We start from the raw sequence: 24958 nt of genomic DNA on the forward strand, positions 1-24958 counted from the left end.
TGACCAGGCTTAACGTTGCTTAACTTCAATGATCTAATGAGAACATTTTTTTCTGTCTTGTTTATTAAAAATAATTCCTTTGCAATTAACGTCACTTTTTCCTTTTTTCTGTTATTAACGGTTTTACTAAATATCTGACTAAAAACTATGTACGATCAACGTACGACTAATTGCCACTGCTGCTGGTTAAAGCAACTTTGACACAGGCGATCGACTGGGTCCGTCAGTGTAAAATATGGTAAAACAATTTTGTAATAAACAATAAAACGAATTCACTCAGAAGTTTCGAGGAGTTATTTTTGGCAAACATCTTTTAAAATGCATACTTAAAGATATTAAAGAAAACTTATTTTTATTAAATATTCTCTTACAACGGCGATCTACCAAGTCCGTTAATGCAAAAAATGTTATTAAAATAAATACACGCGATTATTTTGGAAAAATTTTAAAGACTGAGACTTTTTTTTCAACCCAGTGTGTCATCTTTTTTTGCACTGATAAACGTAGTAGTTCGTTCGTGTCGGAGTTGCTTTAATAGCAAATAATTTTAATAGCAAATAATTTTAATAGCAAAACAACAGCAGCAGCAGGAATAAATAATTGTACATTATTTAGTAATACAATTTTTGTAAAGCACCTTATGTGCAACCAAACTCCAGCACGACTACATGTCCGATTCAGCTCCTGCTGATTCAAGCAACTTTACACATTATTTCTCTATGACAAACAGCAGGAGCAGTCAGTCGTACATATTCAGGCATAATTTTGGTCGTACATTTTTAGCAAAACCCCGTTATTAATGTTAAAACTTTGCTACATTAAATAAAGTAGTTGAAAAAAAAAAAAAAAATCATTTTCTTTTACAATTACTCGAATGTTTTGTTTGATAAAAAAAAGAAAAATCGCAATATCGTTGCATTTTACATTATTAATGTTTTAGAACTTTGTGACGTCAAATGAAATACTGGAATTTTTGTACTTAAATCTGATATTCGTTGCACTTATTTAATACTAGCCTGGGTGCCCGGGTGTTTGGGGGTATGTATTGAACAAAAAAAAAAAAAAAAAAAAAAAAAAAAAAAGTGGTAGTAGGCAGACAGGCTAGAACTGCAAAGGAGAAAAAGAATGGGAAAAGAAAAAGGTGATGTCTTTGTTGTTGCGCCCATCACCAAACCGGAAGTGGCGAAGGTTTAAATTAAGGCGAGTCAATCAAGAAGAGAAGATGACTTTCGAAAATATCAGCGAAAAAAGCGACCCTTCCCTGTAAAAAAATGCCTAGTTGAGGGTGAAGGAGTGTTCAAAAGGTCGAGCTTTAAAAGGATACCAACCTCGTGAAAATCCGTCGCCGCTGTCGAAAGTTTTAGGCAGACATGAAAACATACATACATTTAAACAGACAGGTCAGATTTATATTATAGATTATTTTTGCATGTTTAAATAGTTGCAGTTTTTTTTTTTTTTTTTTTTTTTAAATTAATCGGAGTTGGGTTTTCTAAAAAAAAAAGAAAAGTTGATAAAAATAAGTTTCTCTGAAATTTCAGAGAAACTTATTTTTATCAACTTTGTAAACTCATAAAAAAAGTGAACAAATCTATTTGTAAAATAGAGTTATCCCCCTTTGCACAATGACGGTGATTGCAAAAGTGGCATTCCCAGTAACATTTATTCAGGGCCTTCGGAGCAAGATCAAAGTGTAGTATTTGTTCTTCAGGTGCTATACTTCAATTTCTTGTTCTCTGTCAGTGGAGGATAAATCCTTCACAACCGAGACAATTTTTGATTCTCGTTCCTTTTCTCCATGTTGAAAAAATGACCCTGGTGACTGTCTAACTGTCCCGTGGGGAGGCATTGTAAATAGGAACATTCATTTTGAATGTTATTCTTACACTTCGGCCGACGTAACCATTGACCTTCAAGTGTATCTTATCAAACTTTGAAACTGTCTACCAAATAACAAGAACAAAAGCTCATAAACCTGTCTCTCGTGAAAAAAAAAAAAAAAATTCCTATATCCTGAATTCGTTTTTTTTTTTTTTTTTTTTTTTTAATCAAAAATGTAAAGAAAAGTAATTTCCTTTTTTGAGTTTGTATACTATACACATAGATTCGAAAAAGTTGTCAACAAAACAAATATATAACAAATGTTATCAAAGGCAAGATAAGTTACTTTTCTACCTAACTGGATAACTTTTTAATGTATTTATTTAATGTAACATGTTTATTCAGCTCGAAAATCATACAGTGTTTACCGATGTATTGGAAAATTTAAAATGGCGCCCGACTCTCTGTTGAACACAGTAAGTTTGGGAAAATGAGTTAAAAAAAACCCAAAAAACTATACAAAATGCTGTTAGAAATTCGCTCAATATGTTACCGTGACATAGACTGGCATGTATTCGGTGGATTTCTAACAGTATTTTATAGTTTTTTTTAATTTTTAACTCATTTTCCCAAACTTACCGTGCTCAACAGAGAGTCGGGCGCCATTTTGAATTTTCCAATACATTGGTAAACACTGTTTTTCGAGCTGAATAAACATGTTACATTAAATAAAAACGCTAAAAGTATCGAGTTAGGTAGAAAAGTAACTTATTTTGCCTTTGATAACATTTATTTGTTATATATTTGTTTTTTGACAACTATGTGTATAGTAATAAAAAAAAACATCATTTTTTTTATACATTTATAAAACAGTAGAACAACTGCTATTGTGTTTTTAAAAATAATAAAAGTCTATCGCTATAAGGCTAAAATGTTGGCCGCCATTGATATGTAATCTAAAATTTCCATTTCGAGTTATATCCCCTGTGTATGAAGTCTTCATCTACTTTATAACATCTAAGTAAAATGCAATTTTACCCAATTTTCAGTAAAATTACTTACAACTATAACCTTCTACTCTATGAATTTTCCTAATTTTTGGATATATTACTATTTTCAACATGACAAGTAATATTTTTTTTTTTTGCTTAAAAATGCATTTAAAAAATCGATCTGCCGACTATCTTAGCAAGCACCAAAATTACAATATTGTCTCATTTTACAATTTTATTAACGTTATACAAGTTTGTAAATAAAATAATTGAATATTGTACTGAAATCTTTAGTAAGTCGTCGTACTTGTTTAATAAATATTATTTTCGGTAAATTTTTACGACGTACCCCAGCGTATTATAAACACCCCATCCTCCCCATGTTAAGAACGGCTTTCGGAATACTCCCCCCCCAACTTCGAAAGCCGTTCTTAACATGGAGGTTGGGGGGTATTCCGAAAGCCGTTCTTAACATGGCGTGGTTGGGGGTGTTTATACTACGCTGGGGCACGTAACGTGCCCGACTGCCCGGCACGTCGTAAAAAAATACCTTATTTTCTTAAAAAAAAAAAAAAAAAAAAAAAAAAAAAAAAAAAAAAAAAAAAAAAATGGTCGGCAGAAAAAAGTAGTCAATAAATAAATAAAACAATAACAATTCGGCAATCGTGAAGAAAGAGAGAGCCTGTTTCCTCCGTTCGACTATAGGTGGCGTTACTGTCTGTCCACCCAGTTACGGAAGTACAAAATGTATATAATGGCACCCTTGAAATAAAAATAAATGTTTTTGTTATATTTTAATTTTATACATGTTTCTTTTTTTTTTTTTTTTGTGCAAACATATTTAAGTTTTATTTTTTTGCAAACATATTTAAGCTTTATTTTTCCAAACATTTACGTTTTGATGCTTGTTTATTTTTAAACATTTACGTTTTTTTTTTTTTTGCAAGCATAAACTAAATGTTTTTGCTATATTTTTCTTTTAAACATATTTATGGGTACAACCGTTTTTCCGCGAGTATTTTTTACGCTCTTATGATAATAATAAAAAAAAAAATCAACGTTTTTTCTTTTATCTTTTTTATGGACCCCCCCTTTTTTTCTTAATTTTTCTGCACTTATTTTACCTTTTCCGCAAGTATTTATATATATATATATATATATTTGAAAAAGGATATTGTAAAACCTGAATCTTACTTGAAACTACTATTAAAAAATAGCGCGGTACCAATAAGTGCATAAGCAAACTTTTCAAAAAGAAAGATATTTCAAAAATATTTAGTTTATGCTTGCAAAAAAAAAAACCGTAAATGTTTTAAAATAAACAAGCAACAACACGTAAATGTTTGGAAAAATAAAACTTAAATATGCTTGCAAAAACAAACAACAAAAAAACGTAAATATGTTTGAAAAAAAACAAAAAACAAAACTTAAATATGTTTGCACCCCCCACCCCCCAAAAAAACAAACCATGTTTAAAATTAAAATATAACAAAAACATTTATTTTTATTTCAAGGGTGGCATTATATACATTTTGTGCTTCCGTAACTGGGGGGACAGACAGTAACGCCACCTATAGTCAAACGGAGGAAACAGGCTCTCTCTTTCTTCACGATAATCAACAATTCCGCGATAATTCACCGTCCTAAATTCTCGCACGAAAAACTGAACGAATCTATTAATACAACAGTCACCCACCTCCCCCAGCACAATGGCAACAATTGCAAAAGCCACTCTCCGAATAACCTAAATTGTAACTACCGGCTAATTCATAATTTATATTTTTGTAATCATCATGAACGGCAAGTGAAGAAACAAGGGAAATAACTCTTCAGTCAGTTTGATGAGTTATTTCCCTTAGATTAAATTTTTTTTTTTTTTTAATTTATCTGTGACTGTTTTTCAATTATATATTCAGTACAAATTAATAAAAATAGAGCGTTGGCTCTATAATATAAATATGAAATCTGCAAGAATTAAAATACCATATTTAAGCATATTTTATGACTGAGATCATGCTGTGGGAGGGCCATAATATATTCGGTACAATATAATAATCAATAAAGATTTCCCTTTGAAAAATATGATCTGCTTGAATGTAACATTTGCTTCTGTCGTCTAGAGATCATTTCATGATTGCATGCCTAAATACTGCCCAGTGCTGCGACTGAACAGACCAGACCTCTGACGATATACATTCACATTAGACCCTCTGCATAATCATACTGGTGTTTGCTGAGAGATGTACTGGAGATCTCCTTTCGCACTGTTTTCTGCAGTCCTGAATGTGCTGCCTCAGAATTGTATGAATTGTCACATTTTCGGAGTTCTGTATTGGCTAACTATCATGATTTTCCTAAGTTTTATGCATTCTCTAATTAGCTTAGTAGCATCTGTCTATTTCTAACAGATCATGGCTTAAGGAAAAAATAAAATAAAAACAAGCAAAGCAGACATGGTCCCCCGTAATGAACGAGGCATAAAAAAAATGGGGTTTGTATTACTGTACACATAGATTCGAAAAAGTTGTCAAAAAACAAATATATAACAAATAAATGTTATCAAAGGAAAGATAAGTTACTTTTCTACCTAACTGGATATATTTTTCGTGTTTTTATTCAATGTAACATGTTTATTCAGCTCGAAAAGCATACAGTGTTTACCGATGTATTGGAAAATTCAAAATGGCGCCCGACACTCTCTTTAACACGGTAAGTTCAGGAAAGGATGTTATAAATGATAAACTAGAAAAAATACTGTTAGAAATTCGCTCATTATATGTTACCGTGACATAAGTTGACATATATTCGGTGTTTTTTTAATAGTATTTTGTCTAGCTTATTATTTATAACACCTTTTCCCAAACTTACCATGTTAAAGAGAGTGTCGGGCGCCATTTTGAATTTTCCAATACATCGGTAAACACTGCATGTTTTTCGATCTGAATAAACATGTTACATTGAATAAAAACAAAAAAAATATATCCAGTTTGGTAGAAAAGTAACTTATCTTGCCTTTGATAACATTTATTTGTTATATATTTGTTTTTTGACAACTTTTTCGAATCTGTGTACAGTAATGCAAACCCAAAAAATGACTAGGTTTAGCATTGCCTCTCCCCCCATTTAGCCCCTAAAGTCCCCAAGGGACATCAAATCCTGGCGAAAATGAACAAACCGTGCAGTTTTAGGCTTTAACATATGTAAATTTGAGTTCTGCATCATGCAAAAAAAAAAAAAAAAAAGAAATGACCAAGTCCATCATTTACCCCTCCCCCTAGTTAGTTCCAAAAGTCCCCAAGGTCTTCTGCTAAATAGACATACACAGAAAATTTTTGACAAATATGGTAAAATAGTCACAAAAATGGAGCGTTTTTATTAGCCCTAAAAGAGCCCCTGGTGCACACCCAAGAGTTATCCCGAAGTATAGACAAACAAAATTATATAGAAATCAGTTACAACATTTCAGAAAGTTTAATAAAAATCCAAGGCATCGATTTTTTTTTTTTTAATAAGCACAAAAGTGTCAATTTTAGCATTTTAACCCGAAAAGAACTCCTAGGGGGGCAACCAGAGTTTTCCTGGAAAATCCGTTCTGTTATTTTTTTTTTACTCACATCATGTTTAATGTTTGTGCAAAATTTCAAAAACTTCCAAGGCGTAGTTATTGAGAAAAGTGTGGACAGACGAACGGATGTACAGACAAGGGTGAATTTACAGGTCCACCCTCCTTTGGTCGGGAACCAATAATAATGAATATGAAATCTACATAAAGTACAATATCATATTTAAGCATATTTTTAGACTGGGCAATTCCTGGTAGCTTGCTAATGTTAAATAAAATTCTGTTGTGGCAGAACTAACTTGTGTTACATATTCACAAACTATCCCACACTCAAGAGATACCGGAAGACCAAGCCATAAGGTGGAAGTCGATATCCGGTAGACCACCCTAGGTCGTTAGTCAGTTAAGCAAACAACCTACATTTTTGTAGGTTTTTGTAATACATGTTACCTTATTCCGGCGTTCTGTTTTCTTTATAACCGTTTAACAGGGCTAGAACAAATTCATACAGCTAAGGGAGTTCCACGCATACAAAAGTATAGATTCAAACATAAAAACATAACTATGTACGAGTGAAATGAATGGTTAATCGACAGTTTGATTTTGTTCTTCATTTAAAAATTCACTAAAATTTAGGAAATCAACCCATTAATATTTGGTCTATTGATGACCGTATGAAATGGAGATTTTCTCGTTCCCATTACAATTTTTCTGACTAAATAGGCCAGATATTTTGGAGTGCTTTGAAATGGAGAATGTTAAAGATCTATAAAGATGTTTTTTGTGTGGTTGGATTCGAAGGAATGAAAGAAGCAATCAATACGTGAGGGTTATTTTATTTATAAAAAAAAAGAAAAAAAAAAAAAAATTAAAATAGTGACAAAAAAAAAAAAAGAAAAAAGAAAAAAGAATTTACCTTATAGTCAAACTGAATATCCATAAATTTTCCGAACCGACTGGAATTGTCATTCCGATTCGTTTTAGCATTTCCAAAGGCCTATATACAAAAAAGGTAAATATTAAGAGATTTATAAAATCGGGAAAAATATTGGAATCGTCCCATCAGTAATATATGTGAAAAGAGAGAGAATCAATCTGAAAAGGATAAAGCAATTTCTGTCAGAGAGATGGACAAATAAATTACATTTAAAAAGAAAATTCTCACCTCCAAAACTGGATTTGATTTTAGCAGACGATCCTTGACCCTCTCAACCTCAGTCGAGTGGGTGCTGCTGGCAGCAATGTAGTGGAGCAGTTTCTTGGATGCTTCTGTCTTGCCGGCGCCAGATTCACCGGAAATCAGCACACATTGATCGCGGTTCTCTCCCCGCATCGACCGATAGGCAGCATCGGCAATTGCAAAGCTGCAAAAATGATTAAAAGATTTGGAAATCAGATTGAAGATATTTACTTGTCGTCCCACAAAGACAAGGAAATATGGAAAATTTAGTTTCCCCAAAAAAGATTTGATACTATTTTCCCTTTAAGTGTTGGGAAGTTGGGGAGAAAGAGTAAATGAATTAAAAAAAAAAAAAAAAAGGAAATAAATTTATTTTGAAAAATAAAGGTAAAGAAAATATGGTTGGTGAGGCTGAATTCGATTATTGTTGTTCACTGGGGCAGATAAAAGAAGCTGAATGGGATTGTTAGTTGGGGATTGGGGGAACAAAAAGATGAGCATAAAAGGTAGATATATTTAGAGTTAGTACTTGGGCTGTTTTCACAGTTAGGTATGGTTTGTGACAGTTATTTAATGCCGAATCCAGTAATTTTGGAAAAAAAAATTTGTGTTTCAAGTTTTTCATTTGAAAAATGCAGAAACGTAACAAAATTTTTTTTTTCTTTTTTTTTTTTAAAAATAAAAATAATAAAAGTTGTCAGACTTACATATGAGGAGGAAGTTCGTAGAAGTTAACGTTTCGATAACTTTCAATAATTTCATTGTTGTAAATGTCAAGAACTCTGTACGGGTTAACGGAAACCAGCACTGGACCAATGTATGTCTGAAAAATAGAAAACAAAAGCATTATTTAATTTCTGCAGGCATCAAATTTCAACTGCTGCCACAAGGACATTCAATATGTCAGCTATAGGTCACAAAGTACCCAAAATGAAGATACTAATCCCATGTATAGAATCCTTATCCCAATTTTGAACAAAATGGCATAATTTTTATTCTGAAAAATGTTCCAAATTTAACGCTTAAGCTTAAAGGGACTCATATTATAAACAATATGTTACATATTTCAGAGATATACAATGGTTTCATTGCAACGTATTTGCCTTTTAAAGGTTTTTTTAAAATCCAAACAAATCAACACCTCACGAAATAGAAAAAGAAATTGATCAAGCACTATTTCTTTTCAACGTATCCTGACACCCTATATATATCTCTATGTCTACCATTATAGAAAAGGAAAAATGACTGTCGATTTTTATGAAATTTCAAATGAAGGTACTTAATGTGCTTGGCAGTGTTCTTAGATAGGTTTTGCATTGGAATGTCTTCAATAAATAATGATGATCAAAATAATCAGATGAAAGAAGGAACAGACGATCTTGACCAAAGTTAACACCTTACACAGCCTAACATCACAAGTTTCTGTTCAAAGCACAACTGAACCATGGTACTTGACTTTTGCATTTTAAACTTAAATTCAAGCCATTAATTTTATAAAATCAACAGCCTTCTCTACAGTGCAATGTAGACTACAATATATTCTGGACTAAGTCACTGCGGTGAGGCATGTGAAACTTCCTCTCTGTGCACCAGTGAGTCCCCAACTAGAGCAGGCAATCAATTGATTTAGTTGAAAAATGAGCAATTTCGCAGATTTTGATGCCAATAAAATATGGAAGGATAATGTATTTGTTGATCCTCAATGTATTGTGGACGAAGTCACTTCGGGGGGGGGGGGGGGTGAAGCTTCCTCCCAGTGTAACACGATTTGTCCCCAACTAGAGAAGGCAAAAAAAAAAAAAAAAAAAATTTTTTTTAATTGAAAAGTGAACGATTTCAGCGATTTTGACGACAGGTTTGAAAACACTTTGTAAAGATCGTGTCAAGCTGGTCTAATAATTATAGTACTTGAGTCACTGTTTTAGGTTTTTATTTCGATTTCAGTTCGAGTATTTTTTTTTAATTTATAAGAAATGAACTTTGTTGAAAGTACGTGATACTCTCATGCACATGTCTCCATTTCTTTAGTTTTTTTTTTTTTTTTTTTTTTTTTTTACTTAGTTTTAGTTTTTTAAGGAATTTGACATTTAATACCCGGCAACACCGGGTACATCTGCTAGTATTACATATATAAATATTAAATAAATATTAAATAAATATTACATAAATATTACAAAAAAAAACAAAAAAAACATGCACTCCAAACCCATAAATAAGTAAGCTAATTAGAAGATCAAATATGTCGCCTGTCGTTTGTTTCTGTGCATGGAATGTTAAATAATGTTAAACAGAATGACCGCTTGGCCTGCAATTTTCCGACCCACTGAAAAAAAAAAAACAATAACAATAAAAAAAAAGTGATGAGCTTTGCCCTAATCCATTGCAAAATAAAATGGTTCTGAAATTGCTCGATTGAAGACAAACGAGGATGAAAACAAAAAAAAAACAACCCCCCCCCCCCAAAAAAACAGGTACACAAGTGCACAGTAGCTGCAAAATGTCTCAGTCGCATGAATTCTCTACATGCAAAAACAATTTATGAACATCAATTGCTCGACAAATGCCTACGTTTTATGAAAGGCTATACGTATCAACTTGATTTATTTTCCTTTGAATTGCGTGAACAAAAATACAGATTCTTTAATGCAACAGAGACGCGCGTAAAAATAATTTCTCCTGATCTATGTGGTAGACTTTTGTTTTTAGTCCAGCTCAACCAAAACAAGGCACATTGCCACAGAGACATAAGGGTTGCTGTAAATTAGGGATAAGATTTATAGGTGCATATTAAGTATAGAGTTGTGCAGAAAGAGGCTTGTTCACATTACATTTAAATTTGTGTATATTGGTATTGCCAAGGAAACAGAGAGGGAATTCCAAAGACAAGCGGTTTGAGAAAAGAAGTAGAAAATCTGGAGAACCTCTACAGGGAAAGAGGTGGAATTTTGCTGCTTGTCAGATTTGTGAAGGGATGTTTATGTTGAGGGGGTATAAGTGCAGCAAGTTCGTCTGAGCACGTTTTGTGGAAGTCCTTATAAAACAAGCAAAGAAATGCAAGAAAGTGGCGATGGGACAGAGGTTGGAGCTTGGTAGACAGTATGGGACTTATTCGGTTCATTCATTCAAGTCGTGTCTTGCCTAGTCTTTGTCTTGAAGTCGCATTCGCACTGGAATGGTTAATGCCGGCTCCTTCCAATGAATTCATCGCATCTTGCACGAACGCTGACCAAGACCGGATCTTCCTGAAAAACTGAAGTACTTTAACGAAATATGCTCTAATGAACTCCTAGCATATCCTCAGCTTAATATTCACAAGCAACATGAACTTGAGCAAATACATTGAAGACATTGCCAAGGTTGCTGCAAAGAAGGTGAGTTCCCTATACTGTACTAGAAAATTATTCACATTGTCTTGTATTGAGGCTGCATTCACTCCCGATCGGTTAAGCCAGTTTCTCCTAATGAATTCACATCTTTCAGAAAGCTGACCAAACTCGGCGATACATCAGCAACTCTGACATTATCAACAGCTAGTCACGGTTCCAACGGCAAACACAGTAGATTGTCACACTGGTAATCAGTTTGGTATCTTGCTTGACCATTCTGAGCCACATTTAGGAACCAGATCAATGGTTTCTATGATGAGATTGCCTCATTGGAAGCGGAGGGCGTGACCAGTCCAGTGAAAGCAGATTATTCTTAAGTTTTCTCACAGCTTCTTTGACTTCGTCAATTGTTGGTGGGCTGACCACGCAATCATATTCACTGGCACTGCCATGTCCTGCCTGGTACAGGCATTGACAGCTATGACTCCCGATCTATCTCTCCCTGAAGGCATTCATGAATTCATTGTTGCTCATCATTCAGAACCCCATTCATGCTGTTTCTTGAAAGTCTCTGATGCATTGCCATAGCTATCTTTGCCATTGTACACACAGTATGTTGCAGTTTCTTTCTGTCAGAGCAGTGTCCATACTAGGCGATTGTCCTGCCCATTGTAGCCAAAGGAATTTTCTGCTCAGCACAATGAGATACAAAACCACGAACAAGAATTGGTTCCATATTACATCAGTCATTTGCTTTCCAAGAGCTCACGTTACCTTGATTGGGAGGCTAAAGTGTGTTCTCTACCTTGCCCAAGGATCTCTCATGGACTAGCAGCAAGGGGGGGGGCGCACTTTATTTTTGCCTTTTGACAGTAGTGCTGTTCTGTATACAGCGCCTAGTATTCCCAAATGATCACCCATCTAATACTAGCCAGGCTTCTCATTGTAATCTGTAACTTGGGTAATCTGTCGAGAACCGGTGCATCAATGTGATTATGCTGTATCTTTTTAAGTTGGAGACTCCCTTTTGCATATAAAAATAACGACAGAAAATGAAGTATTAATATTTTTCCTTTCGTTTATATTTACCAGCCAAAGCTACCCAATGCCTCATCTGCTCGTCTCTCTCATGCCATCAGCAAAGGATTCAACTGCAGGCCTCATTAACTACAAATGCCATTTGATATGATCACTTATTTTAATAGAACAAAAACATATGCGGCCTATTAGACAAATAGGCATCAAATTTCCTTTTTATATAGACATTTTGTAAACATTCCTGAAATTAGCCTTTCTCTAATTAGATATCACAAGACAATATTTTCAGTCGAATTCGAGTTTATGGTGATCTATTCCAAATATCCGTTGTTGATATAAGAATCCTTCTGTCTCCATTTTATTTAATTAATTTTACTGCAAGACCAAAAGATGATTTGGTGCTTATTCAAACTGGCACTCATGGCACCAATTAAAAGTAAAGAAAATACGGAAAAGTCTGCATGCTGTACGTACTTGTTACAGAACAAAGATGTCAAATTCCAAAAAATTACGTAATTTGATCAAATAGTTTTTTTTTTTTTTTTAGTTTTTTGTTTTTTTCTTATTCAAGACAATCAACTTTTACGACTAAACAGGTCGTAGCATTTTCGTTGGCCATGATGAAATAAATAAGGGGGCACAACTCAAATCGAGGTGTCAAAGTCAAAAATCGGCTTATGTTCAATACAGTTTAGTATTAAAAAAAAAAAAAAAAAAAAAAAAAAAAAATCGCTAAAAATCATAAATTTTTATTTTCTTAGTTTAAAAAAAAAAATACTTGATTTACGTCATTTTTGGAATATGACATCTTCATTCTGTAAGGAGTACGTAAATCATACATTTCTGTATTTACTTTACTTTTAATTGCCGCTATAAGTGCCAATCTGAATAACAACGCTAAAACTAGACGGTTTGTCTGTAAAGACTGCAACTAAGTTTGTTTATTTTACGGCATATCAACCCTTTTCAGTTCGAGTTCTTTTAGTAAAAATTTTTATGCTTCAAGTTCTTTATATCTCCAAATATTTATTCATGAAGTTCAGTTGTTTTACACCATATTTCAGGTTATTTAATGCCGAATCCAATCATCTTGAAAAAGGTTTTATGTTTCAAATTTTTTGTATATTCAAATATTTACTCATGATGTTTGGTTTGCTTGTTTTGTAGAGGAAAATTTTTTACATTTCTGAAATGAGCATTCATATTACTTAGATTTTTATAAGGATCCATTTTATCTATTTCATATGAAATTAAATACAGCCCACATTTGAACCCCTTATGCCTACAGCTGTGTTCTAAAATTAAATGATAGATTATGCAGTTTAAATCACTGAACTCAGTTTTCCCATAATTGGAACAAAAAAAAAAAAAAAAAAATTTTGCAAGATTTTTTTAGTAATGTACATTTGTCTCTGATGAGTTGTTTGGTAGGCTTCTGCCATTCAACGTGTAAGACATACTTCATAAAAAATTATGAGTAAATTAAATACATCTTTCTCCTGGCTTTGGAATGTTTATTTGCCACTGAAGGCATTTGGTTCAAAAATATATAATTTGTAGAACCCTGGGATATGGTATTAATCTATTCCGGAGTTGGGATTGTAAGGTGAAATTACCATTCGGCAAAATTTTATACAGTACTTATAAATTTTAAACAGTGCATATTAAAAATTTTATACAGTGCATATTAAAAATTTTATACAGTGCATATTAAAAATTTTATACAGTGCATATTAAAAATTTTATACAGTGCATATTAAAAATTTTATACAGTGCATATTAAAAATTTTATACAGTGCATATTAAAAATTTTATACAGTGCATATTAAAAATTTTATACAGTGCATATTATAAATTTTATACAGTGCATATTATAAATTTTATACAGTGCATATTATAAATTTTATACAGTGCATATTATAAATTTTATACAGTGCATATTATAAATTTTATACAGTGCATATTATAAATTTTATACAGTGCATATTATAAATTTTATACAGTGCATATAAATTTTATACAGTACTTATAAATTTTATACAGTACTTATAAATTTTATACAGTACTTATAAATTTTATACAGTACTTATAAATTTTATACAGTACTTATAAATTTTATACAGTACTTATTATAAATTTTATACAGTACTTATTATAAATTTTATACAGTACTTATTATAAATTTTATACAGTACTTATTATAAATTTTATACAGTACTTATTATAAATTTTATACAGTACTTATTATAAATTTTATACAGTACTTATTATAAATTTTATACAGTACTTATTATAAATTTTATACAGTACTTATTATAAATTTTATACAGTACATATTAAAATTTTTATACAGCACATATTAAAAATTAGCAACAAAAAACAGTACAGTATATAATACACATGTATATAATCAAATAACATTATAAATAACACCGTAAGGCGGGGAAAATATCGTAACTAGGTGCCGGAAAAACATTCTATTCCACATTGCAACTGAAAAAAAATGTGTCCTAGGGCCACCGTATCCCGGGGTTCTACTGTATATAATTTATATCTTAAGCAAATAAGAATGTAAATATATAAACAAAGTTCTAACAATAGTAGGAGTGATAAGTAGTAAAATGGATTCAGCCGTAATCTTATAAATACAACAGACTGGTAGGAATTTGGACGAGTGTCATAGGTAAGGCAGACATTTTTTTTTTATAGCACGATTAGGTAAGCCAAATTAATCTGAAGCAGGAAACTAGATCAAATATTTGGAACATTTTTTTTCTTGTGATTAAGGGAGGCGGTGTTTGATCAACACTGCTGGGGAGCCATGATTTAATATACTGTTTGGTTTTTAAATCCCTGAAACAGTTTCATGGTAAACAACTGATGATCCCTGAAATAACATTTGGACTATTGTGAACTCAAGAAAGCAAGTTGATGCATCGATTGCAGGTGATTAAATGACTTACTGACTAAATATGAACGATAAAAAAAAAAAAATAAAAATTAAATGTTTTTTTTATATAGTTTTAAAGTTTAAAAAACTTCCATGACACATAATATATATATATATATATATATATATATACCTTATAGACAGACCGTATATATATACGGTCTGTCTATAAGGTATTATATTATTTCATTTGAAGAAAATATATAATTATTTAAGGCAAACCTTGTATGTTGACTATGGTTTCCGCAGGCAAACTAGATATTTATTAGTATTAAAGGTGAAGTTTTACTTTATTTGAAAAATGAAAAGATAAAAATGGTAAAATAGATTCAGTGCAGAATATAAGGAAAACAAAGAATTCACATTAATTCCCGAGCAACACGGTGTGACGATATTGTCTCTACTTTCATATAAAAGACACTTTGTTATGTGTGAGAATTTGTTTCCAATGCACTCTGAAAAAGTTGGGCCAATGTTTAAAAAAATATTTCACATAAAATGTACTTTATGCGTCTGGGAGTGTTCCTAGGTAGGTATTGTATTGGAGTGTCTCCAATAAGTATCAAAAATCGATAATTGAAAAAAATCCGATTAAAGAAAAAGAAAAAAAAAACAGTTCGATTTTCACCGATTTATAACCTAACATCACAAGTGCGTTTTATAATTTTTATCATTGCACAAGCAAGACTCAGCATATAAAATCAACAGTAGGTTCTTTAACAAGACAGAGGTACGTTCAGAATTAATGTCTGCTTAAAGCACAATTAAACCATGATACTTGACCTTTGCATTTGAAACTTTAATGCAAGCCATTATATAGAAATTTTATAAAAACAAAGTTCTTGTCAGTGCAATGTAGACTACAATGTATTATGGACTAAGTCACTATGGGGAGGCATGTGAAGCTTCCTCCCTGTGCACCACGGTGAGTCCTTGACTATTCAATCCCAGGTGACATCGGGTCTCTTTGCTATGAACGGCAGTTGGTTGTGTGTAGGTCTGTTTATATATTCAGATAAAACTTGAAAACTACAAAAACACCCATAAAGTTGGTATATTCTTGATCGGCGTTGCACCGGATGAATAATATCTAAAATTAGAAAATAATTATTCATTCTTTGAGTTGAGGGGGTCAGTTTTTCAGTTATTTTCAACGTAATCTATTACTAGCCGCATATACCCGGCATCTGGAAACATATTGTCGGGCGGAGAAATTAGTCACACACTATATAAGATACACTTAATATCCTAACTTGTTACGGAAAGTGATTACTAGGATGTGACAACACCATATTCTTGTCATTGTTTTGTCTCAAGTATATATCCAACACAATAAGACACGATCAATCAACCGACAACCACATCAGTCTATATAAAAACTAAAGATATTTAACGGATATATACTCAAGAGTCAAAACAATGAAAAGAATATGCTGTTGTCACAGACCTAGTAACCACGTTGGATTTAGGGAAGAATAAAACACATCCATCTTGATTTATGAAAATCAAATGCGAAGTAACTCTCATAGCTTAAATAAATAAGCTTACTTCCGGTTTTAAACGAAACTTGTCAGCTATTAATAAGTAAAAATAAATTTAATAAATCAACTTTAAATAATATTTCTAAAGAGAACAATCAAAATTAAAAAATACAATTAAAATTAGAAACGATTCTATTACAACAAATAATCAGTAAAATCGATCTGCTTTTTTTTTTAAATAAATTTTCTTTAACGTAATATGCAAATGACGTTCCTCATTGAATGTAGATTTCCTTTGAATAAATTATTTTTATAATATGACATGACCGTCTTGATGAGCGATACTGCTCCCCATTGGGGAGGTTAAAATCCCCTAAAACCCTGAGTAAGGCCGGGTAAATATGCCGAGGTTATCCGTTAAACGTTGATTGAATCCCGGACAGCAGTAGGTGACCTATAAAAAGGGACGAGTTTGGTAAAAACAGACAGATATTTTTATTGTTTAAAACAATCACAGGAAATGTCAGAATGGACATGTTGAATGGAATCGGGCATTCGTCTGGCCTAAGGAAACACCTGCTCAGATGTTCGGGCTCCCTAGGTGACAGGGGTTGACCTTCTGAGAGCATGTGAGAGAGATTTAATTTTTGGTCCCAGATTCACAAACTACAGACGACCTGTTGAAATCGAAAAATTGGCTAAAAACATTAATTCCTTCACCCTAAAGTGGGCATTTTTCTACAGGGAGGCTGGTTTTTTTCGCTGACATTTTTTGCAAGTCATTCAACCCTCGATGTCGCTTAAAAGGTCTTATTTCGGCCACCTGTGATGTCACAACCACGGTAGGCACATCGATAAGATCGTTTGTTGTTTTCTTTTTTTCACCTCTTTTTCCTCTGGCGCGTTACGGGTTCGAGCTTATGACTTCTATTTTATTCTTTCGCTCAACCAACACCCTTACACACACCTCCACTTTCTTTTCCGCGTTCGCATCACGGATTCGAGCCTGCTTGCCTACTACAACTTTTTTTTTGCTCAACACGCATCTACAAATCCCCAGGCAACGCCAGGCACCCAGGCTAGTCTATAATATAAATCTTACTTGTCTGTTTAAATGTATGTATGTTTGTATGTCTGCCTAAAACTTTCAACAGAAGTGACGGATTTTCACGAGATCAGTATCATTTTTAAGCTTGACCTTTCAGACGACAAATATTGAAAAATTGGCTAAAAACATTAATTATTTTCACTCTCCACTGGGCACTTTTCTACAAGAAGGGGGTCGCTTTTTTCGCTGATATTTTCGGAAGTTATCCCCTCTTTTCGATTGACTAGCCTTAATCGAAACCTTCATCACTTCTGGTTTGGTGATGGGCACAACAGCAAAGACGTCACTTTTTTTCACGTTCTTTTCCTCCTTTGCAGTACAGGTTTGAGCCTGCCTGCCTACTATCACTTTTTTTTTTTCTCAACACACACCTCCAAACACCTGGGCAACGCCAGGCACACAGGCTAGTATATATATATATATATATATATATATATATATAAGCAAACAAGCAAGCAAAGACGTCCAGACGGTCCAGAGTTTTATAAAGAGACTAGTGGGGTGGTACCCGGCGTTGCCTGAGTGTTTGTAGGTGTGTATGGTTGTTAATGAAAACCTAAGAATAAGTAAAGTAAAAAAAGAAAACAAAAACGAAGAGGGGGTATCCAGGGGGGGGGGGGTAATCAAAACATCGCAAAAAAAAAAAAACCCAAAAAAACTAACGTAAGGCAAACGAACGATGTTAAATGTAAAAATTGAAAAAACAAAAAAGAAAACAGAAAAACGAACGTTAAAAAAAAAAAAAAAAACATGAAAAATGGCTTAAATAAACCGGTTTCGATATTAAAATTAAAAAAATCGGTGGGTACCTGGGTGTTTTTAGGTGTGTGTGGTTGGTGGGGGGTGTTAATGAAAACCTAAGAATAAGCGAATTAAAAATAAAAAAAACAGAAAAACGAACGTTACGTGAAAAATGGCTTAAATAACACTGGTTCAATATTAAAATTTAAAAAATCGAAAAAAAAAGACATCTCACACCACGATTCGAACCCAAAACATTTAGATAATGAACCAACGCTCTAACCAACTGAGCTAACACAACATACATGAATTTTAGTCAGTTCTTCAACTATTTAAACTAAATCAGGTCATGACGTCATCTGACGCATGCATAGAACCGGTCGTCGTCATGAGAGGACGGTTTTTGTTGACCCCCCCCCCCCCTGTGGAAAATTGTCGATTTCGGGATGAAAAAATTAACGTTTTTGGCCAATTTTTCGATATTTTTCGGGCGAAGGACGGAGCTTCAATATGATACCGAGTTAGTGAATTTTTGTTCTATTTGTAGAAAGTTTTTAGCGGCCACACAAACACACATACATACACACATTTTCGCTTTTATATATATATATATATATATATAGAGACTAGCGAGGGGTACCCGGCGTTGCCCGGGTGTTTGTAGGTGCGTGTGAAAAAAACCTGAAATGTGTAAAAAAAAAAAAACGCGCAGTTGGAAAATAGTAAAGAGTGAAAAAAAAAGACAGGTGCGCGTTTTTGATTAATGTGACGGCGATAGCTATTCAGCAGTTAGCATTTTGTGCAGGACAGTTTTTAATGAGGTCAATAAATCGGTTTGTTTGTTTTTAAAAACCTGCTCCCTGTTTATTGGGGGGGAGCGTCTCGTCTCGAAATGAAAGCTACCGTCTGATATGACGAAGTCGACATTGACCAAACGTTACTTAGCTCTCTAGAGACCACTGGCTTTCGGCCAGTGATTAGAGTTGACTTTCGCTTTTTTTTTATATCGAAAACCGAATGTAACGTGTGCCGATACGGGAAATGTCGAATAATTAACGTTTGAAAGTCAATAAAATTAAATAGACAGGCGAGCTCCGTGGTTAAATGTGAGATATTACAATTTATAGATGATATAAAAAGTTTTAAGTTGTGAAGCGAGCGAGCGCTTCTCTGAAAGAAGCCTTTTGTGGACATCGAGGAAAAGCGTACATACATACATTTTCGCTTTTATATATAGACTAGCGAGGGGTACCCGGCATTGCCCGGGTGTTTGTAAGTGTGTGTGAAAAAACCCGAAAATGTGAAAAAAAAACAAAAAAAAAAACAGGTGCCCGTGAAAAAAAAACAAAGCCTTGACGATGCGCAGTTGGAAAATAGTAAAGTGTGAAACAAAACAGGTGCGAGTTTTTGATTGACGTGACGGCGACAGCTATTCAGCAGTTACGATTTTGTGCGGGACAGTTTTTAAATAAATAAATACATAAATCGGTTTGTTTGTTTTTAACTAAGTTCGTTTATTAGGGGGAGTGTCTCGTCTCTGGCTCTGGGCCGTAGATTAGAGTCGAGTTTCGCTTTTTGTTTATACCAAAAACCGAATGTGACGCATGCCGATGCGGGAAATGTGGAATAATTAATGTTTGAAAGTCAATAAAATTAAATAGACAGGCGAGCTCCGTGGTTAAGTGTGAGATATTACAATTTATAGATGATATAAAAAGTCTTAAGAAGTTGTGATGCGAGCGAGCGCTTCTCTGAAAGAAGCCTTTTGTGGACATCGAGGAAAAGCGTACATACATACATACATTTTCGCTTTTATATATATATAGATGAATGAATGACTAACATTATTATGATTGTTCCTATTTACTTGCCTCCCCACGCGGGCAGAGTTAGAAACCATGGATGAAGAGAGGCAAATAGAGAGACTGATTGAGAGAGGGGGGGGAAGGAGAGAGAGAGAGAGGGGGGGAGGTAAAGAGATGGAAGTTTTAATATAAAGATGTAACATCTTTATAATCTCTTCTATTTTGTTTCTTTTAGCCTCCGGGTAACACCGGGTAACATTGCTAGTATATTACTAAAGCATTGCAACACTATCAAATATTTCCGTTTAATTATTTAATACATTTGTTCTTTTCTGCTTTTCGCGTTTCGTACTCAAGTGCACGTAGTACTTGCCCTACATAGCCTCTTCCTGGTGTTTATGCTGAATTTGATAGCTAGTGTCGGGTTTGTTGCTGTCGGTTGGTGTTTGTTATTACTCTTAATTATTGCGGTCTTTCATCCGTGTAAAATACTAGCACAGCTACCCGGCGTTGCCCGGGGCAAAAAAACAGTTGCGTGTTACATTTCTATATTAAAATCCCTATCTCTACTTCTCTCAATCTGTCTCTTCATCTTTTCCCTCTTCCCTTCCTCCCGATCCTCCACCCTTCTTTCACTTTCATTCAGTACATCCCTCATCCTAACCTCTCTCTTATCTGGATGTCATTCACCGGTACTTGTACAGTTTAATCAAGACATTAAAAAAATGAAAATATCAAGTTATATTGTACGTATCCGTTTTGGACGGAAGATCTCTGAAAAAAAAAAAAAAAAAATTCACTTTATTTAATCGAGTAGTTTTTTTGTTTTTTTTTTACAGCGGAAAAACGTTTTTTTTTGTTTTTTTTTTAACATGCCACGGGGAGATAATTCCAGTTAAAGCGCCGACACTCCCTCCCCATCTTTATTACTAGCTTTTCTTCCTAAAAATCGAACCTTTTGCTCGGTATCATAAATTGTTTTTTCACTTTTTCGAAACACCCTCCCCTTGACTAGAGAAACAAACCTAGAATCGGACAATCAAGCCTTTATGTGCTTTAGACTAAACATACAACATAACATTAGCTACTTTTATTTTCTCTACCGCTCTCCCTCGACCCAGGAGTGCACCATAATAAACAAAGTCTCTGACAGCATAGACACAGCACTCTCCCTCGACACTGGCGCACAAATACATGTATTTGGTGATTTTAATGTCCACCACAAAAACTGGCTTGGATTCTCTACTTACACAGATGCAGCAGGCAGCACAACTCATAGCTTCTCTATATCTCACTCCCTATCACAAATTGTTACGTTTCCAACCCGTTTCCCTGACCAGCAAAAACAACATGCATCACTTCTAGATCTGTTTCTGACCACAGTTCCCGAGGATTGTATAACAAATGCCGACAGCCCACTTGGGAATGCTGATCATGCAGTGAGAATGGTCGAAATTGCCCTAAACTCTAGACCCAAACTGAAGAGCCAGTGCTCAAAACAACGAGATATTATAAAAAGGCTGACTGTGAAGCCCATGGGGAAATATTTTTTCTCTTCCTGCTGAATGGTTTAAAACAGCAACTGAAGCACATGTTCCCATGCGGAAATTTTATAGCAAGTCCCACTCTCCCCAATGGTTTACTTCGACTTGCGCAACTGCCATTGCTCAAAGGCAGCATGCATACCGCAGATTTAACCGACATAAGTGCAGTTCAAACAGACAGAAGTATATAGAAGCTAGAAGTAACGTTAAGAAAGAAATAGTGACAGCTAAGAGAGAATTTACTGAAACCACTAAAAAACGCATCGAAGCACAAAAATTAGGAACTCGTGACTTCTGGAAAATCTACAACAGTGTAGTAAATAATGGGCAATCAACAATTCCCCCACTAACCAAAAATCACGACTAACCAAAAATCAGCAACAGACAAGGCTAATATGCTTGCCAGTCGGTTTGCCTCAAACTCCACACTGGACCCTTCCAACCACCCCCTAAATGACTTTCCTTTGCGGACAGACGCCACGCTAGATGATCTAAAAATCACCCCTGCTCAGATGAATGCTATCATAAAAACCATTGACACTTCAAAAGCATGTGAACCTGATCTCATCTCAGCTGTGCTATTAAAAAAGTGCTCAGCCGAAGTAGCTCTAGTTCTCTCCAAACTACAACAAATGCCTTAAGTCTTGCTTTCCGGGCTGTTGGAAAACTGCTTCTGTGGTACCAGTATTCAAGAATTCTGGTGAAAGAAATGACTCATCAAATTATTGCCCCATTAGCCTCCTCCCACTTTTCGCCAAAATATTTGAGACCATAATTAACCATGCTCTAGTCCATCACCTTACAGATGCTAAACTTCTGACTGACAAACAATATGGATTTAGACAAGCCCGTTCCACAGCAGACACCCTCACTGTAATCTCAAAGTATATACCAGTCACTGGACAAAGCGGGGGAGGGCAGAGCTGTAGCCCTAGATATATCTAAGGCTTTTGACAGGGTATGGCATGAGGGTCTCCTTAGGAAAATTAGATCATACAGTATCAATGGTAGAATACTTAAATAATTAAATCCTTCTTAGATAAGAGAAAAATCCAGGTTGTCCTCGATGGTCGTACATCTATAAATGCAGGAGTGCCTCAGGGGTCTAACCATGAACCTCTATTGTTCCTAATATTTATTAATGACCTCCCTGACAAAATTGACTCTGAGATGGGTATATATACTGATGACACCACACTATAACAGGCATGACAGGAAAACAAATAAACACATATCTAAAGAAATTACAAAAACACTAGAAGATGAACTCCAATCTGTAGTGGAATGGGGACAAAAAGGGATGGTCACATTCAATGCTGCCAAGACTAAACTCGTTTCCTTCAATAATTACAAGAAACCATCTCTGCCACCAATAGCAATGGCCAATGACTCTTTATCTGAGAGTACATCTTTCAAACTCCTTGGCCTAACACTCAAGAAACATGAGTTGGAACAATTACATTGAGAGTATCGCCAGGACCGCTGCAAAGAAGGTAGGCTCTCTCTATCGTGCTAGAAAACTACTAACACCCGAAAGTATCCTGTACCTCTATAAGGCCACCATTCGCACATGTATGGAGTATTGCTGTCACATTTGGGCTGGTGCATCTGCTACTAGTCTCTCGCTCCTAGACAAGGTTCAAAAGAGTCGCCAATCTGATAGGCCCTGAACTGGCATCTAAGCTTCAGCCTCTGTCCCATCGACGAAATGTTGTAGCCCTCTGCCTGTTCTACAAGTATTTTAATGGTGAATGCTCTGAAGAACTGCAGACACTTGTTCCCCCACAACGTAGACCCCCTCGACAAACCCGACAGGCAGCAAAATCCCACCCCCACACAGTAGAGATCCCTAGATGTAAAAGATCTTTCATCTCCAGTAGTTTCTTTCCCAGAACTGAAAGACTCTGGAATTTCATTCCAGGTCCCTGCTTCCCCAACTGTACTGACATGCAGAAGTTCAAGTGTAACGTGAACTGACATCTTGCTGGCCAAATCCCAACATAGTACCCCAGTAGTTGTTACCCCTGATAGTAGCCCCCTACACCAAAGTGGCAATGTGCCTTGTTTGGGGTGAAAATGTAATAAAAAAAATAAATAAATAAATTAAAACCACTTGATGAAATTTTATTTTGGAGAATTTCATTCCATAACGAATATGTACAATATAACCTTTCTCCGATATTTTCATTTTTTAATGTCTTCATTAAACTGCACAAGTACCCAATCACCTCTATTTTATATAATCGATAACCTGGCCCAATTGATCCCTAAAGAATAATTATTTCTAAATTTTATAAAATACTAGCCACCTTATCATGCCGCCTGGCGTTGCCCAGTCATAAGATACACTTAAATATGATATTTTAATTCATGCTGATTATGTATTCATTATTATAGAGACAATTTTCTATTGATTATTATATTGTACCTAATATATAAAATTAATTGGAAAACTTTGCTTGTTTGTTTTTTTTAGGTACATAACAAAAAAAGTTCTGAAGAATGTCACATTCTTCAGAATTTTTTTTTTAACAAATTTTCTTCAGAACTCCAGACCAGCAGTAATTATCACTTCAATGCGCGAATGGTTTTATCAGCATGAAATACTATTTATAAGAATATTAATATTTATTGAAAGAAAGAAAAAAAAAGTTATAAAGCCCCTTTAAGAAACTAAAGTTGAGCACTATTTAGTGAATTGTGAAAACGGTCAACTAGCATACACACATCATTCTAACTTCCAGTTGTTGAATACTCATATGGTTGCTGATTATGAAAGCCCGCTTCCATGATTTCCTAAGTATCTTAATTCACTTTCATTTAAATGTTAATTGTTGGTGGCTGACGGCAAGGTTGGTTAGGTGCATTGAAGTCTCCCGACCAACACTAATTATCACTTTCCTATACTGATGAGTGCGTAAGCATCAAACAAGTGTGTATGTATAAAACAAATATTTAAAATATTATAAAATATTTTAAGTAAATTGAACTATTTCTTTTTTCTTCATTTGAGAACTGATTTCTTGTGTGGAAAGCAACCATTTATTAATTCGCATGAGGACTTCTGGTTTTAATCGACCATTTAATCGTTCGAAACATTAGCATGTCCAGTGTTGCGATGATGTGGATTTGTTTATATTAATAAAAACATCTTGTTCTTCTTTTATTGAGCACTCTTAATAACCTTGTTAAATTCATTAGTTATCACTCTTGAATACCTCTAACCTGGTATATTTTTTTTTTATATTTATTTCTCGGCAGTAGGGTGAAAAGCATATTTATATTTCTTTTATTAATATTATTGGAATTTTTCCCCCTTTTTCCCTTGTACACATTTTTGTGACTTATTCCATGGATTTCTGCCTTTGGATTATGTTGGACCATCTTCCAATTATGGGATTTCCTTGGAT

At 34.2% G+C, this 24958-nt stretch overlaps 1 protein-coding gene across 10 annotated transcripts in view; it reads right to left on the reverse strand.

Moving 5' to 3' along the window:
- Positions 1 to 24958, reverse strand: part of LOC145255612 (unconventional myosin-Ic-like) — a 333792-nt gene that overhangs the window by 106404 nt on the left and 202430 nt on the right. For all 10 annotated transcript variants that reach the window (XM_080114110.1, XM_080114114.1, XM_080114109.1 and 7 more), the window contains 3 exons: positions 8263 to 8378; positions 7541 to 7739; positions 7292 to 7372 (listed from right to left, as the gene is read on the reverse strand). In XM_080114110.1, the coding sequence (XP_079970236.1) occupies positions 7292 to 7372; positions 7541 to 7739; positions 8263 to 8378 (396 nt within the window). The remainder of the gene's footprint in view (positions 1 to 7291; positions 7373 to 7540; positions 7740 to 8262; positions 8379 to 24958) is intronic.

The sequence above is a fragment of the Euprymna scolopes genome, chromosome 31 (assembly GCF_053919585.1).
Source record: "Euprymna scolopes isolate OS-2025 chromosome 31, ASM5391958v1, whole genome shotgun sequence".
In the NCBI taxonomy this organism is placed as follows: domain Eukaryota; kingdom Metazoa; phylum Mollusca; class Cephalopoda; order Sepiida; family Sepiolidae; genus Euprymna; species Euprymna scolopes.